The sequence below is a fragment of the Conger conger genome, chromosome 17, assembly GCF_963514075.1.
Source record: "Conger conger chromosome 17, fConCon1.1, whole genome shotgun sequence".
Taxonomy (NCBI): domain Eukaryota; kingdom Metazoa; phylum Chordata; class Actinopteri; order Anguilliformes; family Congridae; genus Conger; species Conger conger.
Genome location: NC_083776.1, coordinates 19,990,274 through 20,013,403, shown reverse-complemented (window position 1 = coordinate 20,013,403; position 23,130 = coordinate 19,990,274). Strand labels below are relative to the sequence as shown.

At 44.1% G+C, this 23,130-nt stretch overlaps 1 protein-coding gene across 1 annotated transcript in view; it reads left to right on the top strand.

The window, feature by feature from the left end:
• The window catches only part of thsd7ba (thrombospondin, type I, domain containing 7Ba), a 174,360-nt gene that overhangs the window by 146,464 nt on the left and 4,766 nt on the right, over positions 1 to 23,130 (top strand). Inside the window, exons 17-25 of the mRNA XM_061226317.1 lie at positions 7,209 to 7,342; positions 7,430 to 7,583; positions 8,906 to 9,047; positions 9,427 to 9,542; positions 13,136 to 13,253; positions 14,602 to 14,747; positions 20,656 to 20,827; positions 21,856 to 22,029; positions 22,513 to 22,608. Coding sequence (XP_061082301.1) covers positions 7,209 to 7,342; positions 7,430 to 7,583; positions 8,906 to 9,047; positions 9,427 to 9,542; positions 13,136 to 13,253; positions 14,602 to 14,747; positions 20,656 to 20,827; positions 21,856 to 22,029; positions 22,513 to 22,608 — 1,252 coding nt within the window. The remainder of the gene's footprint in view (positions 1 to 7,208; positions 7,343 to 7,429; positions 7,584 to 8,905; positions 9,048 to 9,426; positions 9,543 to 13,135; positions 13,254 to 14,601; positions 14,748 to 20,655; positions 20,828 to 21,855; positions 22,030 to 22,512; positions 22,609 to 23,130) is intronic.

Sequence of the window (23,130 nt, the reverse complement as noted above, 5' to 3'; positions counted from 1 at the left end):
CCTGCCTGTCAGCTGCGATAGCGCGTTTGCACGAGCCATCGTATCGTCACACAGCCGAAATTCAGCCAGAAGCATCTGTCAGCTCCTCCACATCCCACCGACGCCGCTACATGATGCAACCGCCATACAACATGAATCCAAGATGTTTGGCCTTGATGTGCGAGCCTTAGCTTTTCCTGTCTGAAGAGGGCCATTCATTATTCATCCTACTTTATACATTAGTAAAGAATAACTTCAATGAAATGGAGAGCTTACTTGAGGAAGGAACAATAATGAGTCCCCCTTCACTTAAATGCGTCCCTGAACCTAATGCTAACCCATTTTCATAACCAACCAGCTGAGAGCCCGCATCGCGGTTTTACTCAACGCACCAGTTATTAGATTTTTTTATTTTACTTTTGAAGATGATGCTTCGTCGGTCGAAGTGAAGAGCCTTTCATTCACACTTCGTTCTCAGCTTGAACCGTGTCCTTGAGCAATTTAGTGTAGAGGAGGAGGTCGAGCGAGCAAACAAAATATTCAATTTGCAGTGAATCACTAGCAGATAGCATCTTCCTCCCCCCCTGGTCTGGAGAGCTACCCACCGGCAGGTCCCTGCCCACTCAAAATGGCCTCTGCCATATGGCACCGATCATTGGCTCTAAAACAGATTGGACAGCAGGCCGGCCTCCCCTTGCCAGGCTTAAAGTACATCATTTAACAAACTGCCTAAAGCTTTACTCAGGACTTATTATGTCCATAATAACTCTCATTCTGTCACTCTGTATAAATCCAGAGGGGGGAAAAAAAACAGATAATATCAGAGCGCTCACAGAAGTGTTGTTTCATATAAGAAACCAGACCTTTTCTTCAAAAGAGGAATCTTATGAAGAAGCAGTTTGAAGCGTTTCTTCCTAAAATTGTGTTCCAGATGCTGTCAGATTACAAAAACAATATGTGGAAAAACAACAGAAGTCAGAAGGAGAAAGCACATACTGTATGTTGAAATAGTTTGTGAATAGTTTGTATTTATAATAACATTTTAACCTTGTAAACTCGATAGGATGTGTAAGACGAGGTGTTTGCAGTAATGAGAATTCTCGTTCCTTTTTTCAGCTTTCACTCTCACAGAAATACCCAGTGTTCTTAATGCACTTCATCAAATGGCAATCAGGGGTTGGCTGTAGAAAGCCTATCCAGGATCAAACTGCAGTGTGATATGATTGCGTTTTTGATGAATCCTGGATGTGGCTGAACTTTTCTCTTTTCTGCTTTGAAATGGGCCTCGTTCTCTATGAGTAGAGCTGAACCGTGTGTGTCCACCTGAACACAAGGACACACAACCCTGCATACATGCCCAAAGTCAGCAGAGAACTTATTGGTATGTTACACACCTACCACCTCTAACAACACAGACAATGTAACCTACACATTGTGTTAATATATGTATCTATACATCCCTCTATATTGTACCTCTTGAAAGTTTGTTGAATGCAATTGCTGAATGCATGTTTATCTCTGTAATACAGTACGTACATTCTTTGGGCATGTTTTTCAAGTCTTACCTTAGCAACAGGCTGATTTTCTCTGTCATGAAACGATCACATCTTCCTTTAAAACAATAATTTTTTCATAGTGAAGAGAGAGGAAGTATGGTTAGTTGGTTGTTTGTTTGTGCTGCATGCAGAGCTGGTGAGATGGATATTTACTTTGGTTAAGGTAATTCACATTAAAGACTACCTTCAGAGGCTTTTCAGTGACTTTCATGTCTTAAAAAAAGCATTTAATGAGAAGAGACGTGTTCCTCATCTTCATATCCTGATTTAGCTGCTCAGCTATGATCAGCCATATCCGTAATAAGCAAATGTTTTTTTCAGAGAGCGGTGCAGGGAACGGTTTTAAGACAAATTAGTGGTAGTATTACAATGTTTTCATAATTTTTATGTGTGAAGCTAGCCCTTGGTATTAACATGTCAGCATGAGGATGGAGTGGATTTTTGTGTCAGGGGGAAGTGAGAAATGCGACAGCAATGACACATCTGTCCCAGTGATCATCTCGGCACTACAAATCAGAGCTTTGAAAATTGTCACTCCGCCGCCTGTTCTCACTCTTCCTGAGTCTGGGCACGTTTCAGGTTTATAGTTACGGAAGGTTCCCAGCAGTTCAACTCAATGTATGCATTCTTGAGACCACATTTTTCACGGCTATATAAAAAGCTTTTTTCCAGTAATTATAATTCATTTGCTGCCATATCACTTGTTCTGCCTGTGGGATGTGAAGAACGTCAATAGGAAACCAAGAAAACGGTGAACTTCGTTCCTGAATCACTTTCTATTTAACCTGGCTTAGCTGATATTTGTAATTAAGACACAATTGACTGGGGGGGGGGGTTTCATCTCACAACCTAAAGCTTTGGCGCTCATATCCAGGTAATTCGGTGTGATTTATGGAGAGGTGAGTGCTGTCGTACAGCAGCAGTTCAGGCGAGGTAGGCAGCGGGTATTCTGAGAGGAATCTGCATATTCTTCAGACAACCCCAGGTGGCAGAGTTCAGTTTGCTTCTGGAGCCTTTCCAGCTTCAACAGACTCCCCCTGTGTTCCTGATGGCCTGGAACATTTACTTCACTTACGAAGGTTAGCCCTGAATATATAAACTGATTAGAATTGCAAAGTAAGATGGATGAATTTTTTTAAAATAATGAACTCCCAGAGGAAATGGGACAGCAGGGAAAGGCCATCTGCAGCGTAACCTAATGGGGTGATACCCATTGTACGTACAGTAGGTAGATTGATTTGTCCGTAGGATTTATCGATGGGACGTAGCCCCGTCTCCAATATTCGGGCTGGTACATTATGGGTGACTGGCAGAAAATTGTGATACTGTTATGGAAATGAGCATTGTTGCAAGTGTGGTTCAGTGTATGAGAATAAGACAGGTGATCACCAAGGCAAACCTATTGACATACTGCTTGAAAACAATCAATTTAGTTAAATTTTCACCAGTATAGTTACTTTCAGCATTGACATTCTATGAGGTCCAGTCTGTCTCAACTCAGTGAAATGAGCCTTCAGTATCATAGTGATTGCTTGACATCTTGGTGGAATTCAGAAACTAATCTTGTACGGTATGTTCTTGGTCTGTACGTCTAAAATATATTCGCTGGAGGGTGCACTTGATTAATATTTTTGTCTTGCTGAATGCCCAACTCTTCATATTCCATTTTCCGAATCGTTGTAGGGCACCAGACATCCAATACAGCAACGGAAGATGTACATCTGTTAGATGTACGCCATGAAAGACACATTCATCTCCGTGAACTGTCCTGAGGCACAGTTGTGTTGTGTTATGTCCTGGGGACTGACAGAAGCAGAGACCCACTATTTGTAGACCAAGACAGAGTGTGACAGTTAAAGGAATTTACAGAGCGTACGGGAGGGTACCTGCCAGGCTTACAGTCCCTGGGATTGTTGCTTCCTCTGCGTATCTCATTTCACAGAGCTGTGTGAAAAGGTCTCTCAGTGATAGAGTCATCGTGGATAAGAGAGGATTGCGCTCGCAGCTGCTGATAGCCATCTCATGGCCAAGGTCAGTCGTAGTGACCATTTCACACTGAGCGCTGAACTCGCTCTCTGCCAGTCAAACTGCCTTGCTGCTTTGTGCCGTCATTTAGATCACATATGCAGTGTCATAAACCAGGCTAATTACTCACTCAAAATTTCATAGATTATGTTTCTAAATGAAACCTCAACACTTTCCTTGTATTTCACAATGTCATCCATTCATGGGAATAGTCGGCGACATGCTTATTAGATCTATTTAAATCATTATTATAACGATTTGTATTTAGTTCAAAGTAACAAATTAAGGCAGGATTCATGTTTGTAAAACTCCTCAGTGTTTTAAAAGAGAATTCCTCACTATGGAAAACCAACCATAGTGAGGAATTCCTCACTACCAAAGGCTACTTAAAATGTTCCTCTATCTTACATTCTCTCATTAACACCTGAACAGTCCCACCTACTGATATGTATCTGACCCATATAATAATGATTCTTCATTATTAGGTTATGGGTATGATGAACAAAAAAAGCATCTTCCTTAATTTGTGTTATACTGTGGCCATGTGTCAAATAATTTGTGTTTTACTGACAGAGGAGGCTGATATGACCAATGCAGTGTCTGCATTTTAATGGGAAGTTCAATATTCAATATAAACTGCAACTATGTTGGCCAGTAACTCTCATTATTGGTAAATTAGCTTGCTTTGACCTCAGTATTGACTTTCTCTACATTTTAGACTCATTCTACAAGGACCTTTTGAACAAATTTTGAACAAAGTGGAAGAAGTTGACAAACTATGAACTGTACATGGCATTACAGTTCAGAGTCTTCGCTTAACTGGGAGTGATTTGTGTAGCTCATTGTAGGATGAATGTGCTCAGGTCAGTGAATGTGTTCAGGTTCTGCCTTAGGGGAACACCTATTTTTCTTTCGTTTTTCCCCACAAAAATCTCTACACCGCACACAAAAAGCGCTAGCCTTGGGAGCGGTACAGAACATTGCAGTATTTGCTTCTCATCAGGATTAATCATTCAATAAAACAAAACGATCATGTGTGGAGATGGCGCTTAATTAGATCATTTGCACAGTCTATAGACAGATTAGCGTCGCGAAGGCAGGTTTAGCAACTTCGCGAGCGCGGATGGAAAGTAAAAAAAATAAATAAATAAAATACTCAAACTAATGGATATATCATTCCTTTCCTTCCCCCTCTGCTCGTCCCGCACTGCTAATACGGATGTCCACAAAGGCTCAGGTCAGTGTTATTCCGTGTTTGTGTACTCCGCTTTCATTAACGACGCCAATGCATGCCCGGTCTCCCACTCGCGATCTTCTGCTTTTGTGCGGCGGTAACACTGCTTTCATTTGATCTGAGTGCTTATGTGGATGTGAAGTACGCCTGAACAAGTCCGCCGCATTCCGTCCTGCCATTCGTTAAAAAAAAATAAAAAAAAACATCTGGTGCTTCATCATGTTGTGAATAATCAAAAACCTTTTTTGAAACCCATCTCATATGCGCCGACCATTTTGTATTTTTACATTGTGAAAAGGGTCTTGAATTGAAAGTAAGTGTAACGGGTAGATGATGGGTAGAAAATATTTTTAAGATCCGTAAATAGGAAGAGGAAGAGCCTTTTATGTGTTTTGTCCTGTCAGTGTTTGATAGTTCCTGCTTCCATGATGTGAGAAGCACGTTGTGTTCGCTTTTATGAAAGTTTTGTTGTTGAGTTCGTGCCCTGTATCATATTGATAACAGGACAGTTACTGACAAGCTAAAGTTTAGCACCAAGATGCAGAACTTAAATAATTTTTGTCGAAGAGGTTTGACCAAATAACCGAATCCAAAAGCTTTACTCTGTATTTTGATGATACCGTACATTATGTACATTCAAACACGTTTAGGTGTGCGTTAATGTGTTAATGTGGATAGCTATAATTATGTTTTCAGCCCAGCACAGGAAACTATGAGATATAATACAAGGGAGTGGTAGAGCTGTGTGTCTAATCTCACTCCATAATGCCTCATCTCACTCCATTAATTAAACACCATACCACTCTTTCACACCCACTTTGTGCTCTGTCTGTGCTTGTGTGCGCGCATGCGCATGTTTGTGCATGTCAGTGGGGGCAGCCTGTAGTCTAGTGGCTAAGGTAAATGGTAAATGGTTGGCATTTATATTGGCATTTATATATCCAAAGCGCTGTACAATTGATGCTTCTCATTCACCAATTCATACACACACTCACACACTAACGGCAATTGGCTGCCATGCAAGGTGCCGACCAGCTCATCAGGAGCATTTGGGGGTTAGGTGTCTTGCTCAGGGACACTTTGACACAGCCTGGGTGGGGGATCGAACCGGCAACCCTCCGACTGCCAGACGACTGCTCTTACTGCCTGAGCCATGTCACAAGGTGTTTGACTGGGGCCCAGAAGGTTTCTGGTTTAAGCCCCAGTGTAGCCACAATAAGATCCATGCTGCTTTTGGGTCCTTAACCCTACATTGCTCGATGGGGGATTGTCCCCTGCTTAGTCTAATCAACTGTAAGTCAGCTAAATGACTGTAATGTAATGTACCTGTATGTGTGTGTCCATGCGTGTATGCATGCATGCTTGCATGTGTGGAAGAGACTGCTTTGTGAAAGCGTGCTCAGATTTATCACAGAACACCACCTCCATTATGGCATGCTTTATGCTCTGATCTAAGTATGGCTAATAGGAAAAGAGAAAATTCCCATTGACATTGCGTGTGAGGTCAAAGAAAAAATCCTTATTTGGCAGGCTAATGGCGTATCTAACTGTGCATAAAGTACCATTCAGAAAATGCTGCCATTTCTTTAACATTTGCAGTGCAAATGTTAAAGCACTGCTTTAAAGCACTGCTTGTGGCAGCGCTTGATTTTCATACGTCTGTTGCTTTGAAATATATCAGTAATTGTATAATGAGCTAGTTCCCTCTGCCAGGACATGGGAGTTAAATATTATTGTATTGGCAGTGCTTTTAACTGGGTGATGGGATGATTATGTTGTGACCTTTACAAGTGTTATCAGTCTGGAGTTCGTTTCTGTTGATATCATTATCTCATCATAATGATGTTGCCCATTATCAAAATGACAAATGATATGCTTGCATGCTTGGCAACATCTCCATTAGATTAGGACTTTTAGTTATTTACTTGTTACTAACCGCAGAAAATGACCATATGTGAGAAACGGATGGTTTTTTGTTTTCTTTTAAATTGAATGTTTGGTGAGTTTTGCAATTTTGCGCATATAAACAGTAATGAGACCCCTGATGTCTTGTATGGTAACATGAGTCAAGTCAGGCAGAATAAGGCCTTCCTGTCATACACTGAATAGAGCATCCATTACATTGTGTTGTTGTTGTTTTTTTTACAAATGCAGTAATACTCGTAACATTTAATGGTAACATTTTACGTGACATAGCCTATAACATGTCAACTTTATAGCTCATATAAAATAGTATGCGGCCTCCAGTTTGTTATTTTCTGACCGTATCGACCAGCGATGTAGGTTTGGTTGTGACGTTGCCTATGGACTGGCAATATGGGTTTGGTTGTGATGTTGTCTGTGGACTGGCGATACGGGTTTGGTTGTGACGTTGCCTGGTAACAGCCCTGCGGTGTTACCGTGTGTGTCCCCAGGTGTCAGAGGCAGTGCTGTGCTACAGCGAGTGCAGTCGGTTCGTCTGGGTGACGGAGCCCTGGTCCGTGTGTGCCATAAACACCGTGGACAAGCCACCGGCCTGCGGGGAGGGGGTGCAGAGCCGCAAAGTCCGGTGAGTCCAGGCGGTCGCCCGGCAGACGTTCTGCTGACCTCACTTCCTGCCCTGCTGACCTCACTTCCTGTCCTCCCCGGTCCGCAGATGTGTGAAGGTCAGCGGAGAGGGCCCGGGGGAAGGCCTGGACGACAGCCTCTGTGACCCGGAAGAGATGCCCTTCAGAGCTCAGACCTGCTTCCTGCCCTGCCCGGACCACTGCGTGATGTCACCGTGGGGCCAGTGGAGTTCCTGTCCTCTCGTGAGGCTATTTCTCGAAACCGTATCAATACATTTAACGTAGTTAGTCTACGGTACAGCAATTTTTGTCGCAAAACCTTGACAGAACATGTAATGTGGAATGTGGAATCTCTCCAGTGTTTTTGAGTATTTAGTAGACCATGTTACTTTCTCTTTCTGACCCCAATACAATGCCATAGATGTTAAAGGCCAGGTGTCAAATACGATTTGTCTCATTGTCATTTTTTTTTTTTATGTTAAAAGTGCCCCACCTCCTCCACAATACAGCACCCACCAGAATTATTGACACCCTCAATTAATATGAGAAAAAAGTGCAGGAGTAAATTCAGTTTATTGTTTAATGGTCTCCAACCACGGCCCATTTTTACAGTAGCCTTCAGGTTCTGGAAGATTTTGGTCTAAACTCTCCTGGTCTTTGATGGATTCCATAATGCCATGTACAGTAGTTCTCCAGGCCTTTCTGGGAAAAAGGTCACAGATCTATACATCATACATTTTTTCTACATAACTGATTTATGAAGGTCAACAAGCGATTGTCTCACTTCATTTGTGTGTTCTCTGAGCTTCTCATGGTGATGGATGACTAAGAGGTTTTCACCTGTGTGTCGTCTCATATTTATGCCACAGTGAACCAGAATGACGATATACAGTTATAGCTCCTACAGACTCAGGTGTGCGTCAAGTAAAATATGAATGGGAATATACTTCATTTTGATTTGGTTAGTAACTATTTATAGCATTGACAACAATTGTCACACTTTTTTTTTCTTTTTTTTTGAAAATGTCTTTTTTAAGAAAACATTTTTTTCTAAAGATTAAAGATTTGATTTTTCTCATTTTATGAATGTAGGGTCATCTAAGAATAACTAAGATATTTTTATAGCCTTTATTTTGCTAATAGTTTCCAGGGTGGCCAATAATATTGGTGGTCACTATTCTAAATACAGAAATTACAAGCCAAATCAAGTCAATCGCACGAGTCAAATCGATTCAGTGACAGAGTGTAGATCTTTTGTTCCACTTGTAAATAATTAGCACAATTATTCAGCGAGCCCAATGCCCAAGTGCACAGTATTGATCAGTTTCAGAACTGCCCTCACTAATGACCATTACAGTTGATCATTAAACCTGTTGACCTGTCCAGTTCCACATCTTAACTTACAGACTGACAGCCATGGAGACACGAGTCATCTTACCACCATACTACTCCTACTATCCAGGGTTGAAGTGGTCTTTTGAGCACCACCTCACATGTTCTGCCTTGCTGCAATACTTTGTTACGGTACTGAGGTTAGCGTTAGCGTTATCTATGCTTCCCTGTAGCCCTGTGACCACAGCACAGTACGGAAGAGGCAGAGGCAGATACTGCGCCCGCCTGAGACTGGGAAAACCTGCCCAGAGGACATTCAGACAGAGAACTGCATTCTCAACAGCACCTGCTTCTCCTACCAGTACAACCTGTCAGGTATATTTAGCTCTCCTACTTTTTTTTGTACACTGTGTTCCCGGCCGGAAGGGGAACCATAACATCTGCTGCACCCACCGTTTGTCAGGTGTGCTCACATATTGTACAGACTGTTCATGGTGCTCAACTACACCTGTAAAACTTTACTTACCTATCTTACAACAAGTGCGATGTGTCAGCAATACTCATTTGTCCTTGAGACTTAGCTAAACGTACAATTTTTGGTATGCTGAACTACAACTATTATATCTTACAATCAGTAAACCTAGAATCTGGTTGGTCAACAGAGTTTAGTGCCACGTCAACAAAACCCTAAAAAATGAAAATGTGTGTGTGTGTGTGTCTGCATGTGTGTTTTTATGCATGTGAACGTTTTCAGACTGGAGCACTTGTCGGCTGAGCGAGAATGCTATCTGCGGAAGGGGAATGAGGACGCGTCTTCTAGACTGCGTACGCAGCGATGGAAAGGTTGTGGAGCTGAGCGTGTGTAAGGAGGTGAGTGTGTGTGTGAGGAGGTGAGTGTGTGTAAGGAGGTGAGTGTGTGTGTGAGGAGGTGAGTGTGTGTGAGGAGGTGAGCGTGTGTGAGGAGCTGAATGTGTGTGTGAGGAGGTGAGCGTGTGTGAGGAGCTGAACGTGTGTGTGAGGAGGTAAGCATGTGTGAGGAGGTGAGTGTGTGTGAGGAGGTAAGCGTGTGTGAGGAGGTGAGCATGTGTGAGGAGCTGAATGTTTGTGAGGAGGTGAGTGTGTGTGAGGAGGTAAGCATGTGTGAGGAGGTGAGTGTGTGTGAGGAGGTGAGCGTGTGTGAGGAGCTGAACGTGTGTGTGAGGAGGTGAGCGTGTGTGTGGAGCTGAACGTGTGTGTGAGGAGGTGAGTGTGTGTGAGGAGCTGAACGTGTGTGTGAGGAGGTGAGTGTGTGTGGAGAGATGAGTGTGTGTGAGAAGGTGAGTGTGTGTCAGGAGGTGAGTGTGTGTCAGGAGGTGAGCGTGTGTGAGGAGCTGAACGTGTGTGTCAGGAGGTGAGTGTGTGTGACGAGCTGAATGTGTGTGTGAGGAGGTGAGCGTGTGTGAGGAAGTGAGTGTGTGTGAGGAGGTGAGTGTGTAAGGAGGTGAGCGTAGGTGAGGAGGTGAGCGTGTGTGAGGAGCTGAACGTGTGTGTGAGGAGGTGAGCGTGTGTGAGGAGGTGAGTGTGTGTGAGGATCTGACTGTGTGTGTGAGGAGGTAAGTGTGTGTGAGGAGGTAAGGAGGTGAGCGTGTGTGAGGAGCTGAACGTGTGTGTGAGGAGGTAAGCATGTGTGAGGAGCTGAACGTGTGTGTCAGGAGGTGAGTGTGTGTGAGGAGGTGAGTGTGTGTGAGGAGCTGAACATGTGTGTCAGGAGGTGAGTGTGTGTGAGGACCTGAATGTGTGTGTGAGGAGGTGAGGAGGTGAGCATGTGTGAGGAGGTGAGCGTGTGTGAGGAGCTGAACGTGTGTGTGAGGAGGTGAGCGTGTGTGAGGAGCTGAACGTGTGTGTCAGGAGATGAGTGTGTGTGAGGACCTGAATGTGTGTGTGAGGAGGTGAGCGTGTGTGAGGAGGTGAGCGTGTGTGATGAGGTGAGCGTGTGTGAGGAGCTGAGTGTGTGTGAGGAGCTGAACGTGTGTGAGGAGGTGAGCATGTGTCAGGAGGTGAGCGTGTTAGGAGCTGAACGTGTGGGTGAGGAGGTGAGCGTGTGTCAGGAGGTGAGGAGCTGAACATGTGTGAGGAGGTGAGTGTGTGTGAGGAGCTGAACGTGTGTGTAAGGAGGTGAGCGTGTGTGAGGAGGTGAGTGTGTGTGAGGAGCTGAACATGTGTGAGGAGGTGAGTGTGTGTGAGGAGCTGAACGTGTGTGTGAGGAGGTGAGTGTGTGTGAGGAGGTGAGGAGGTGAGCGTGTGTGAGGAGCTGAACGTGTGTGTGAGGAGCTGAGCGTGTGTGAGGAGGTGAGCTTGTGTGAGGAGCTGAGTGTGTGTGAGGAGGTGAGTGTGTGAGGAGGTGAGCATGTGTGAGGATCTGGCCGTGCGTGAGGAGGTAAGCGTGTGTGAGGAGGTGAGCATGTGTGAGGATCTGGCCAGTGAGAGGAGCTGAGCGTGTGTGAGGAGGTGAGCGTGTGTGAGAGGAGCTGAGTGTGTGTGAGAGGGGCTGAGCGTGTGTGAGGAGGTGAGCGTGTGTGAGAGGAGCTGAGTGTGTGTGAGAGGAGCTGAGCGTGTGTGAGGAGGTGAGCGTGTGTGAGGAGCTGAGCGTGTGTGAGAGGAGGTGAGTGTGTGTGAGGAGCTGAACGTGTGTGTGAGGAGGTGAGTGTGTGTGGAGAGATGAGTGTGTGTGAGAAGGTGAGTGTGTGTCAGGAGGTGAGCGTGTGTGAGGAGCTGAACGTGTGTGTCAGGAGGTGAGTGTGTGTGAGGAGCTGAATGTGTGTGAGGAGGTGAGCGTGTGTGAGGAAGTGAGTGTGTGTGAGGAGGTGAGTGTGTAAGGAGGTGAGCGTAGGTGAGGAGGTGAGCGTGTGTGAGGAGCTGAACGTGTGTGTGAGGAGGTGAGCGTGTGTGAGGAGGTGAGTGTGTGTGAGGATCTGACTGTGTGTGTGAGGAGGTAAGTGTGTGTGAGGAGGTAAGGAGGTGAGCGTGTGTGAGGAGCTGAACGTGTGTGTGAGGAGGTAAGCATGTGTGAGGAGCTGAACGTGTGTGTCAGGAGGTGAGTGTGTGTGAGGAGGTGAGTGTGTGTGAGGAGCTGAACATGTGTGTCAGGAGGTGAGTGTGTGTGAGGACCTGAATGTGTGTGTGAGGAGGTGAGGAGGTGAGCATGTGTGAGGAGGTGAGCGTGTGTGAGGAGCTGAACGTGTGTGTGAGGAGGTGAGCGTGTGTGAGGAGCTGAACGTGTGTGTCAGGAGATGAGTGTGTGTGAGGACCTGAATGTGTGTGTGAGGAGGTGAGTGTGTGTGAGGAGGTGAGCGTGTGTGAGGAGGTGAGCGTGTGTGAGGAGCTGAGTGTGTGTGAGGAGCTGAACGTGTGTGAGGAGGTGAGCATGTGTCAGGAGGTGAGCGTGTTAGGAGCTGAACGTGTGGGTGAGGAGGTGCGCGTGTGTGAGGAGGTGAGTGTGTGTGAGGAGCTGAACGTGTGTGTAAGGAGGTGCGCGTGTGTGAGGAGGTGAGTGTGTGTGAGGAGCTGAACATGTGTGAGGAGGTGAGTGTGTGTGAGGAGCTGAACGTGTGTGTGAGGAGGTGAGTGTGTGTGAGGAGGTGAGGAGGTGAGCGTGTGTGAGGAGCTGAACGTGTGTGTGAGGAGCTGAGCGTGTGTGAGGAGGTGAGCGTGTGTGAGGAGGTGAGTGTGTGAGGAGGTGAGCTTGTGTGAGGAGCTGAGCGTGTGTGAGGAGGTGAGTGTGTGAGGAGGTGAGCATGTGTGAGGATCTGGCCGTGCGTGAGGAGGTAAGCGTGTGTGAGGAGGTGAGCATGTGTGAGGATCTGGCCGTGTGAGAGGAGCTGAGCGTGTGTGAGGAGGTGAGCGTGTGTGAGAGGAGCTGAGTGTGTGTGTGAGGAGCTGAGCGTGTGTGAGGAGGTGAGCGTGTGTGAGAGGAGCTGAGTGTGTGTGAGAGGAGCTGAGCGTGTGTGAGGAGGTGAGCGTGTGTGAGGAGCTGAGCGTGTGTGAGGAGCTGAGCGTGTGTGAGGAGGTGAGCGTGTGTGAGGAGGTGAGCGTTTGAGGCGGCGCCTTCATTCTCACCCAGCGTGCCGCATCTTCATTTCACCCCTCAGTCTCTAAGGAGAAGGGCTTTAACTCTGTTTCTCAATAAGGTTTCCTGTGTGATTAAACTATTAATAAGTGTGGAGGCTGGAGGATCAGGACCTTTATGACTAATTGGCTTTCCAACATTAAAGAAATTGTTTCGTGGTGCTCGGTATGCGCCACATGGAAGCAATTTAAAATGTTTTCCCCCAGGATTCAAACTTGCAGCCTCCTGATAACAAGTCAATTTCCCTAACCACTTCTCTGCTCCAGAACCCATTAAGCTGCTTGTTGTTTTTGTGTAGTAATAACCTCCTGAACTAACACCAGCATGCATGTTCCTCGCTGTTGCCCCTGTGTTGCAGTTGGACTTGGAGAAGCAGTGGAAGTTGAGTCTCCATTGTGTGGTGGCCTGTCCTGTGAGCTGCCTCCTCTCAGAATGGTCATCATGGACCGAGTGCTCACACACGTGTGGTAACCAAGGTATTTATTTTCGTTATCTTGCCTTTATTGTTAGTAACGTATGTGTCTTCTGCTAGTTTTTCACCTGTCATTGACTGTATAATTACACTGCAAATACTATGTACACGCTAGACATTGCAATGATGCAATGTGTCAGAATAGTGCAGGAAAATATCAGGGAAGTTACTGTATTGATTGAATGCCGGTGGATGTGTAAATACTTCATAAAGGTGTGCCAACACATAATATGCCGTATAGTAGTTGTCAGAAAATGATAGGTTAAAGAAATGCTCATCGTTTATTTTCTCATAATGAATGGCTCATCAGTCAAAATAAACATTTTAATTTCATTGCTGATTCAGGATCTCCCAGTTGTTTCCAATTACTTTTTCTCGTATAGGATGGGAAGCTTTATTAGTTCATGCATAATGAAAACGCTAATTATCTGACCATGAATGTTGTCTCTTCTCCCGGACCCATGTTCCGTGGAGATCCATGCCTGATTAAAACATTCACCAATCTTCATTAATCTTAATTGCGCAATGGTGGTTGACTTTCCATCCGAAATTCCCACCTCTACATCAGTATGAAACTTCATCAGTCAGGCTGTTTATTGTGTGCCAGAGAAAATTGGCATTTCTAGATTTCTATTTCTCGTCTTTTAATGTTTGTAGGGATTTTCAGCTGTCAAAGGGCAGCAAGGATGTTAAATATTAAAGGATATTAAAGGAATTCATTCTAAACTGAGAACTGAATGCTTTGTGTAAGATCTATCAGGTTAATCAATATTTGAAGGATGTTTATCAGCAAGGAAATATCTGTGCGCCTTTTAATCTTCAGTAACGAGGTTGTCCTAAAATAGTTTGACAGACCACCAACTTCACAGACATAATGTTTTTTTTATAATGATATACTCTGGGTGGTTTAATGAAAATGCACATGTAAATGTTACAGAAGTCTGTCGATTGTATTATTTTGTCCCACATGAGAGTACCTGTGAAAGTCAAATGCCCCCTGGAGGTGAGGAAAGGAATTGACCAGGACACCACAGGGAAATGGACAATTTCTCTCAGTTACCACTTTTCTTTGGGGAAACATTACCTGCCTTAGGCTGTTAAAAGAGTGGTGCACCCTGTAGCCTCGTGGCTAAGGTTCATGACTGGGACCCGGAAGGTTGGTGGTTCAAGCTCCGGTGTGGCCATGATACAATCCCCTTGAGCATGGTCCTTATCCCGGCATTGCTCCGGGGGGAATTGTCCCCTGCTTAGTCTAATCAACTGTAACTCCCCTGGATAAAAGCGTCAGCGACATAACTCATCATGATGAACTGTGCAGAACCGGACGCTCACCTTGCTCTGCGTCCCTGCAGGTCACATGCTGCGCTCACGGCGCGTGCTGCAGCCGGCCCAGGAGGAGGGAAGGCCGTGTCCGTCCCAGCTCTCTCAGATCAAGCCCTGTCCCATAAGGCCCTGCTACAGATGGGTGCTGGGCGACTGGTCCCCCTGCCGTGTGGAGGTAGGCTGTCCTCACTTTCCCTCCGAAATACATTACCTTACCGTACTCTGCAAGGTCCGAGAACTGCTGCTTTTCCACCCTCCCTCTACGTGGGAGTCAGGTGTGAAGACAGTCTGGCCAATCAGTAGCACTAACTGCTAATTACCTGGGATTTGATGATTGCTCACCTATAACAACTCTCTTTTTTCCCTTATGAAGTGTGAGAGAAATTACTCTCGGATTTTTTTAATACTAATTTTGCAATCGTAGCACTCATGGCGTGGCCTTTCTGTCTGGTACAGTTGTGTTCCACTGTTTACAGCACAAACCAGGTCAGATCACGATGAAGCTACAGGACTTCATTAGAGTTCGGTGTGCAGCCACCGTAAGGAGCTCTGCCTACAGTGTGTCGTTAAATTTCTCCAAAAGCCCCTTATTACCCATCTACAATCCCCCCTGTATTATCTACCCATGTTAGGTTATGAGTATACTGGCATGAAAGGCCAAGTTGCCTGTGTGTGTTATGGTAAGATGAAAGAGAAAGGGTAAAACCCTATGCACACTTGCTTGTCTTATACATCAAGGGGACTTTGAAACGTGAGGAACTTGTTCATGAAACAGAATTTTGGATCTGCAGCCTGACCATTAGAGTAAAACTCGGGCTGCACTTGGATTTAAATTGTTTGAAGTCGTTCGTTTCTCTCGTCTGAACTTGGTTTTAATGATTTTTTCTGGGTTTTCTTTGCCTCCGTAGTCACTCTTTCATTGATTGGAAACAATGACACCTCAAAACCAGGTCTCTGTCTGTCTGTCCACGGTTCTGTCGAGAAGAAATTCACTTCACTTTTACAGCTTAATCATTCTCTTCCTCTCTGTGTCTCTGCCTCTGTCTCTCAAAAAAATATATATGCGGTCTATATATCATTTATATAATTAATATGATATAAATGTATATTTGCATTACATTTGTGTTGTCTCCACTTACTCTGTGGGTACAAACAACAATTCTGAATTGGTCTGCTTAACGGCTTGAAATTACCACTGGCAAATATTTGAATGGCATTTGTTGCTTCAGCGATGACACAGCGCGCAGAGCAATAACAGAAATACAGCCCCAAAACTTTCCTGAGAGAATGAAATGTTTACAGTTCATTAATACTGTCACACTCTGCTGCTCATCCAATCCGAGGATAAATGAACTCTCCCTCATTGTAAACACAATTTAAAGATGATGTGGATGTTCCCTGTGTGGCATTATTACACAGTCTGGTACATCCTTAAGCAGTATAAGCAATTTAGCAGGTTACCTTGTTATGCTGCGGTTCTTCAGCTTCTGGGTAAAGAGATGAAAAACATTTCCTGTTCCTTGACATGTACACTCAGTGAGCAGTTTATTAGGTATTTATTAGACTTATTTTTTAGACTTATTAAGTCTTCTGTGGCTGTAGCCTATCCATTTAGAGGTTTGACGCATTGTGTTTTCAGAGATGCTCTTCTACATACCACTGTTGTAATGTGTGGTTATTTGCGTTACTGTCACCTTCCTGTCAGCTTCGACCAGTCTGGTCCTTCTCCTCTGATCTCTCTCATTAACAACACGTTTTTGTCTGCAGAACTGCTGCTCACTGGATGTTTTAAGTTTTTTGCACAATTCTCTGCAAAGACTGTTGTGCCTGAAAATCCCAGGAGATATTTACAGAAATACTCCAGCCAGCCTGTCTGGCACCAACAATCATAACACTATCACTACCACCTAAATCACTGAGAACATGTTTTTTTCCCCCATTTTGATGGTTGATGTGAATATTACCTGAAGCTCCTGACCCATATCTGCATGATTTTATGCATTGCACTGCTGCCACATGATTAGCTGATTAGATAATGACGTGTTCCTAAAAAAGTGCTCAGTGAGTGTCTATCAATTGGTGGTATTTACAGAAATACTCAAGCCAGCCTGCCTGGCACCAACAATCATAACACTATCACTACCACCCAAATCACTGAGAACATGTTTTTTTCCCCCATTTTGATGGTTGATGTGAATATTACCTGAAGCTCCTGACCCATATCTGCATGATTTTATGCATTGCACTGCTGCCACATGATTAGCTGATTAGATAATGACGTGTTCCTAATAAAGTGCTCAGTGAGTGTCTATCAATTGGTGGTGGTTAGGGGGTCACTGCTGTCCCTCAGGCAGGGGCAGATAGCTACATATTGTGCGGCCAAATTTGCACAGTACCTTTCCTCTCCAAGGAGGATTTGCAATAATTGGGTCTCAGATATGGGTAGGAAGTCTGGGTATAGTGTTGTACTTTTTGGAAACAGATGTTCTCTAATTTGTATTTATCGCACTGGGTGTGGAAGTGCAGCTCTATCTCTCTTTCTTGTTTGTCACAGCTTCTCTTCTCTGTGCAGCCGGGTCTGCCGGGGGTGCCTGGTCTCTATCTCGCTAGGCTGTGCTCACTGAGTCTGTACTTTATCAATGTTTTCTTGAGTATTTCATTTTTCACTGTGCTCAGATAGTCTTCCACAGTGTATCGTCTTTTTCGGGCATTTGTTTAGATTTCTGGTTTGATTGTCCAATAAGTACTGTCATTTTGTGTTTGTTGCTTCATCATTTGTTTTATTCTGATTGGTTGATTTGGTATTTAGCTGTTCTGAGGCTGTGTAGTTTTAGTGGGGGTTAGTGAACTGAGCGTCAGAACGTCTTCCTTGGCATTGCAGGGCTCAGTAATGGTATGAGAGGGGGGTCGCTATTGTTTAAATGTTTCCAAAATAATGTTTGGAATTGTGATTAGAAGTGGGTATTGCCTAATTCTGCCCTGCATGCATTGTTTGCAGTTTTTCGTGGTACAGGTAAGATTTTCTTACAAAATTCTAAATGCAGGGTTTCAGTTGGGTGTTTGTCCCGTTGGGCAGAATGCTTTGAAAGTGGACCCCTCTCTTTGCTGCCATATAGGGCAATTGGTTCAATTGCAGATTTAAATAATTTTAGCCAATTTTTTTGTTCTTTATGTAATAGAATGCCCTGTGTCCTTGAGTTAATTTATTGCAGTGTCAGTGGTGGTCATATAGGCGGAGCAGCAGGTGCAGTTGCGCCAGGGCCCCTGGTCCCATAGTCTAGGAGGGCCCATGTCTCTATGTGTCTTAGGGGTGTAGTGGTTAAGGTAAATGACTGGGATGACTGGGACCCGCAAGGTCGGTGGTTCTAATCCCGGTGTAGCTGTTGGGCCCTTGAGCAAAGCCCTTAACCCTGCATTGCTCCAGGGGAGGATTGTCTCCTGCTTAGTCTAATCAACTGTATGTCGCTCTGGATAAGAGCGTCTGCCAAAATGCCAATAATGTAATGTAATGTAATGTCTTATACATCCGTACATCCGTTTTTTCAATGAAATAACTTGTGGCAGGCTAATTAATTTGGTGTTGGTGTTGATTGATATGCCAAGAGTGCTGCTGGAAAATATGTTTGCTGTTTTCCTATGTGAACTGTCTAGGTCATGTGTTGATATTAACTAGCTAGTGTATAAAATATTGAGCTCCATTTAGCTGCCTAGTGTGAAAATTTCCTTGAAGCACAAAAGTGGCTCGTAGAAAAGAAAGGATAGAAAAGGAGCAGGAGGAAAAGGTAGCAAAACTACCTAAACTGGACATCTTTTGAATCGCTGAACTGCTACCCTGTTCTCAGTAGCAGCTGCCCATCTCAATCATTGCACCCAACGGTGGCGAAACCTTGCAGGTAGGATAGCAAACTAGATATAACATTAGCCTCCTGTACTTTTTCAGGAGAAAATTTGGCTACATTTGGCTGAAAAGTGTTCTAGCAACTAGGGCGTAGTCATGCTATATCCAGGTAAACCCTGAGCTGTATTGGGGTTAACCTAGTCCTTCTATATGTCAAAACGTCGCTCAACCTATATTTCCACCCCCTAGATTCCTGTTTTGCTCAACGCAGTAACGTTAATGTAAGCGAACTAAATTCTTTCATTGCTCAATCGTGTAATCATTAATTAACATTAGTCAAAGTCCGTAAATGTACTTTGCATTTGAATTAGCCATGGAAGCTGCTAATTCACCCAGCAGTTACCATGAATTAGATTTGTTAAATTGCTGGACTGGTTTTCAGCTGTAAACTCAGCGTTCCGCCAATGTTAAGTCAGGGGCCTGTTTTTAAAAACCTTAACCTTTAAAAACAAAGAGGTTGCAACCAAATAGGTCTGTTTAGTTTTATCAACTGGAGGAGTTGCGTCCATAATAAGAATAAGTACCTACAATGAATAGAAATATACTGTTAATTTTTTTAAATAATAATGACAAGGTGAGTGTGTGAGTGAATGGTGTGTGTGCCCTGCGATGGACTGGCGATCTGTACAGGCTGTATTCCTGCCTTTCGCCCAATGTATGCTGGGATAGACTCCAGCCCCCCTGCGACCCTGTTCAGGATAAGCGGGTTAAGATAATGGATGGATGGATGACAAGTTGAAAGATAAAACAAAAGCTAAGAAAGTAACTAATTTTCATACATTAATTCATATTTTATTGTAAAAAATGCATTCAGTGAATTAGGCATAAGATGAACAATTCACAATTCACAGTGAATAATTCATTCAGTGAATTTATTCTGTTGCGCTTTTCTTCTGATACTGACACGAGTAGCATAGGCCTAAGCTTTAGTTATGTAAACATCTCAACTATCGTTTGTTGATTTGATTCGATGACCATCCACGTTGGTCCATAGTTCTGACTTGATTAATACAAATGTTCTAAAGTATCGCCAACGATGTAGCCTGTGTCCCGATAACCAAAGTTACTCATGAGCCCAGTAAAAATTGTGAAATTGAATGTATTTTTCCATTAGAAAATCATTATCAATGAATTCTTCATGTTTACCATCATAGCCATCAGGTATGACAGTATTTCTCTAGCAGATCTAGGCCCTGCTGTCACCCCTGTGCTGTGGGCAACAGCAGATCTTAGTAGTAGGAGTTTGACATGAGACCAGGGCCTGAAGATTGCCCTAACAAAGTAACCAATCCGTTAATATCAATGTTGAATAGTGTTGGACTCAGCCCTGTCACGTTCCATGCTCCTGGATGAAAAAAATCTGTTCTGTTGTTGCCAATTTTTATGCTGCACTTATTGCCTGTGTACATTGATTTAACAATATCATATGTTTACCGCCTACACTGCTTTCAAGAAGTTTGAAGAATAAGCCAATATGCCAAATTGAATCAAACACAAACAAAGCCAACATTTTAGTTTTATTTTGGTTAACATATTTTTCTATTGGGGTGTGTAGGGTGTAAATATGATCAGCTGTGCAGTGATTTGGTAAGAATCCAATTTGACTTTTATTCTGGACATTGTGCTTTGCAAGGAAGTCTATAAATCTTGTATTAATAATGATATGAAAAAAAATTGGGGTTATGAGCCCTTGATTCCAGGCAAGTAACCCACGCTCGGAACCAAGTTAAATCATTTTAGAATAGCCTGTTGTGTGTGTGTGTGTGTGTGTGTGTGGTCTGTCCTATTCAGATACGCAGTCATTTGTCTGTGATCAGACAGAGCGTTTAGTGGCTTGACAGTAAATACTCTGAAAGAGAAGGGGTCTACATCTGCGACCATGTAATCAACTGTACTGCTGCCAAGAGATGAGCAATAGGTGCATCTTCCCAAGCAGTCCCCTCGTATCCTCCCATCGACAAACTCAGGCTACGACACAGATGCAGGAGTTCCTTACCATTTTTGTTGATAGCCCTGTCATGGTTATTTATTTTGACGATATTCCAATCATTGAAGGGATCTCTCTCTCTCCCTCTCCCTCTCTGTCTGGCTGGGCGTAAATGCCTCTATCTCTCTCTCTCTCTCTCTCACTTTCTCTCTCTCCCTCTATCTATCTCTCTATCTGTCTCTCCTGCTCTGTGCGCAGGGGGCTGAGTGTGGAGAAGGTGTTCGAGAGAGGAACCTGACCTGCGTGGTGGAGCCAGGTGGCCCAGCAGACCTCTCTCCACCCAAAGCAGCGGAGGAGGGGAAGTGTGAGGATAATCTGAGGAAGATGAGCGGACACGACCTGCGCCTGCCCTGCTCCGTGCCCTGCTCAGGTAGTGTGCAGCTGGGCTGTTTTTTCATCTAAAGCTGGCTGTTTCCGCTTTCAGTTTTAAATCCCAACCCATTTTGTCAACCGGAAAGCCCATCTTTAAAGTCAATTTCATTCAAATTGAACTTTGTTGGCATCTCTGCTAAAATGAAACAGCTCAAACTAGGTTTTGAAAAAGCTGGTACCTGGTATCAGCTCAGACTAGCTCCCAACTCAACATGGTTCAGCTGGTTGACCAGTTCAGACCAGCTCCCAGCTTGACATGGTTTGACCGTGCCAAGCTTTTACAGCAGGGATAACTAATAAAATAACCTAAAATAGTGAATCAAAATGATCTAAGCATTATTGCTTTTGATTCTCTAAATAACTGGTAATCCAACTTGAATAACTAAACTGAATACCTTTTCATTGGTCTTCATTCATCTCCTAGCCAGTCAGCAATCCTTAAAGCAAAACTCAATCGTTCTGAAGGCTGGAGGTGTGCACTGGATTGCTGGAAGGTAGCTTGTGCTTCATGGTTTCCTGTGAAAAGCGACAGGCTGAATTAAGGGTTGTAAGACCTGTCTGTAATAGTGAGTCAGGCCCGCACGTGTTACACTTGAGAAGATTTTCCCGTTGTAATCATCACCGTGATATCCTCATGGTTTTCACGGTTCAGTAATTAAGCAAGCTTGTGAACAGAGGATTTGCATACATGTTTCCTTCATAAAAAAAACATAAATCTCGCTGCTTATTATTTTCCACATCATTTGAAGGGTTTATCCCTTAGTGCCCTGTTCGTGCATAATTGAACTGAGAAAAAACTTCTTTTTTTGTTTCACAGTTAATTTTTTTTTCCTCCCCCAATCCGCTTTGAACAGGATTTGTATGTTATGTGTGGGAGACTGGAATTGCATGCAAAATTGACAGAAAATTATGTTTTGGCTAACTTTCTGAATGCTAGCTCCAGTTGCATGTTAGCCAGGTACAATACAAACCGGTAGTTGAACATGACATCACACTCACATTCACAAACTTCCATTGTTAATGAAGGAGACTGCCACCTGACTGACTGGTCGTCATGGAGCTCGTGTCAGCTGACCTGTCTGGATGGGCGGAGCTTTGAGACCACAGGGCGACAGGCTCGCTCGAGGGCCGTGGTCATTCAGGTCCTGGAGAACCAGGACAACTGCCCACAGCAGGCTTTTGAGACGCGGCCTTGCAAAGGTTTGTGGGAAAATTTGATCTGAAAATCCAGTTAATTCCTGTTTATGGATACATTCATTCTTTTTTTTCAGTTGCCCAAACAAAATGCGCAGAGAAAATGCTTTTGAAAATGTTTTTCACATTACGTTACAATTTTCGTAATTTAAGTCGTACCTTAAGTCGTGCATGTCCACTGGTACACTATGACGTAAAATCTCAAAACCTTGGTATGAAAATACACAAGTATTACAATATACAATATACATTTGTTTATATATGTTATATATACTCTTCATATAGTTATGAAGAATTGACTAGATTGGGGAAAAAGTGACTTTTGAGTTGAGCTTGTCTTTAACGGTTGAGCCACCCAGCATCCCCTACAAAAATCGCCCTGTTTCACCACGGATGGAGCGCTGCTTACAGCGTGTCATGACCTTCCCTGAGTGAGCCTCTGCAGCGTGTCGGAGCCGTTGAAGGAATGAGTGTTTCTCTCTCCTCCAGGAGGGAAATGCCACAGCTACGAGTGGAAAGCCAGCAGCTGGACGGACAATGAGAGATCTGTGTGGTGCCAGCGCTCAGACGGGGTCAATGTCACAGGTGCCATGCCTCCCCTCTCCACGGTGACGTGGGAAAACACGGCTTCAGTGCATCCGGGCCTAATTTTAGCTCCACACTTATTAAAGTCTTGGGAGTGTAGGGCAGTGGGCCAGGTACTGATGCATTTTTACTGTATGGGGTCAGCGCATTTTACTTCAGCTGGAGAGCTCCGGCTTGTGACTAAAAGGTTCACTTCCTGAGTAAGTTTCTACTGCTGTGTACTTGTTCACAGTGCATACTCTTAATTGCATCGGATGCTCTTGAAACTGTGCTTTGAAACCCTTAAATTGGTGGCGTCTAAACTGTCAAAAAATGAGGGTATTTTGGATTTAAAAAAGATTTTTTTTTTAAAACCTCACTAGGACGTAACGCCTTGTCATAGTACTGGAATTGTTTGGTTGCTATTGAAGCTGCAACATACGATAAGGTGGTTTAAATGCAAAACTTGTCTTTAATATGGAAATGCGAGCTCGTTTGAAATTGTACTTTTGCACATTTCTTTCATTCATCAATGTACACCGG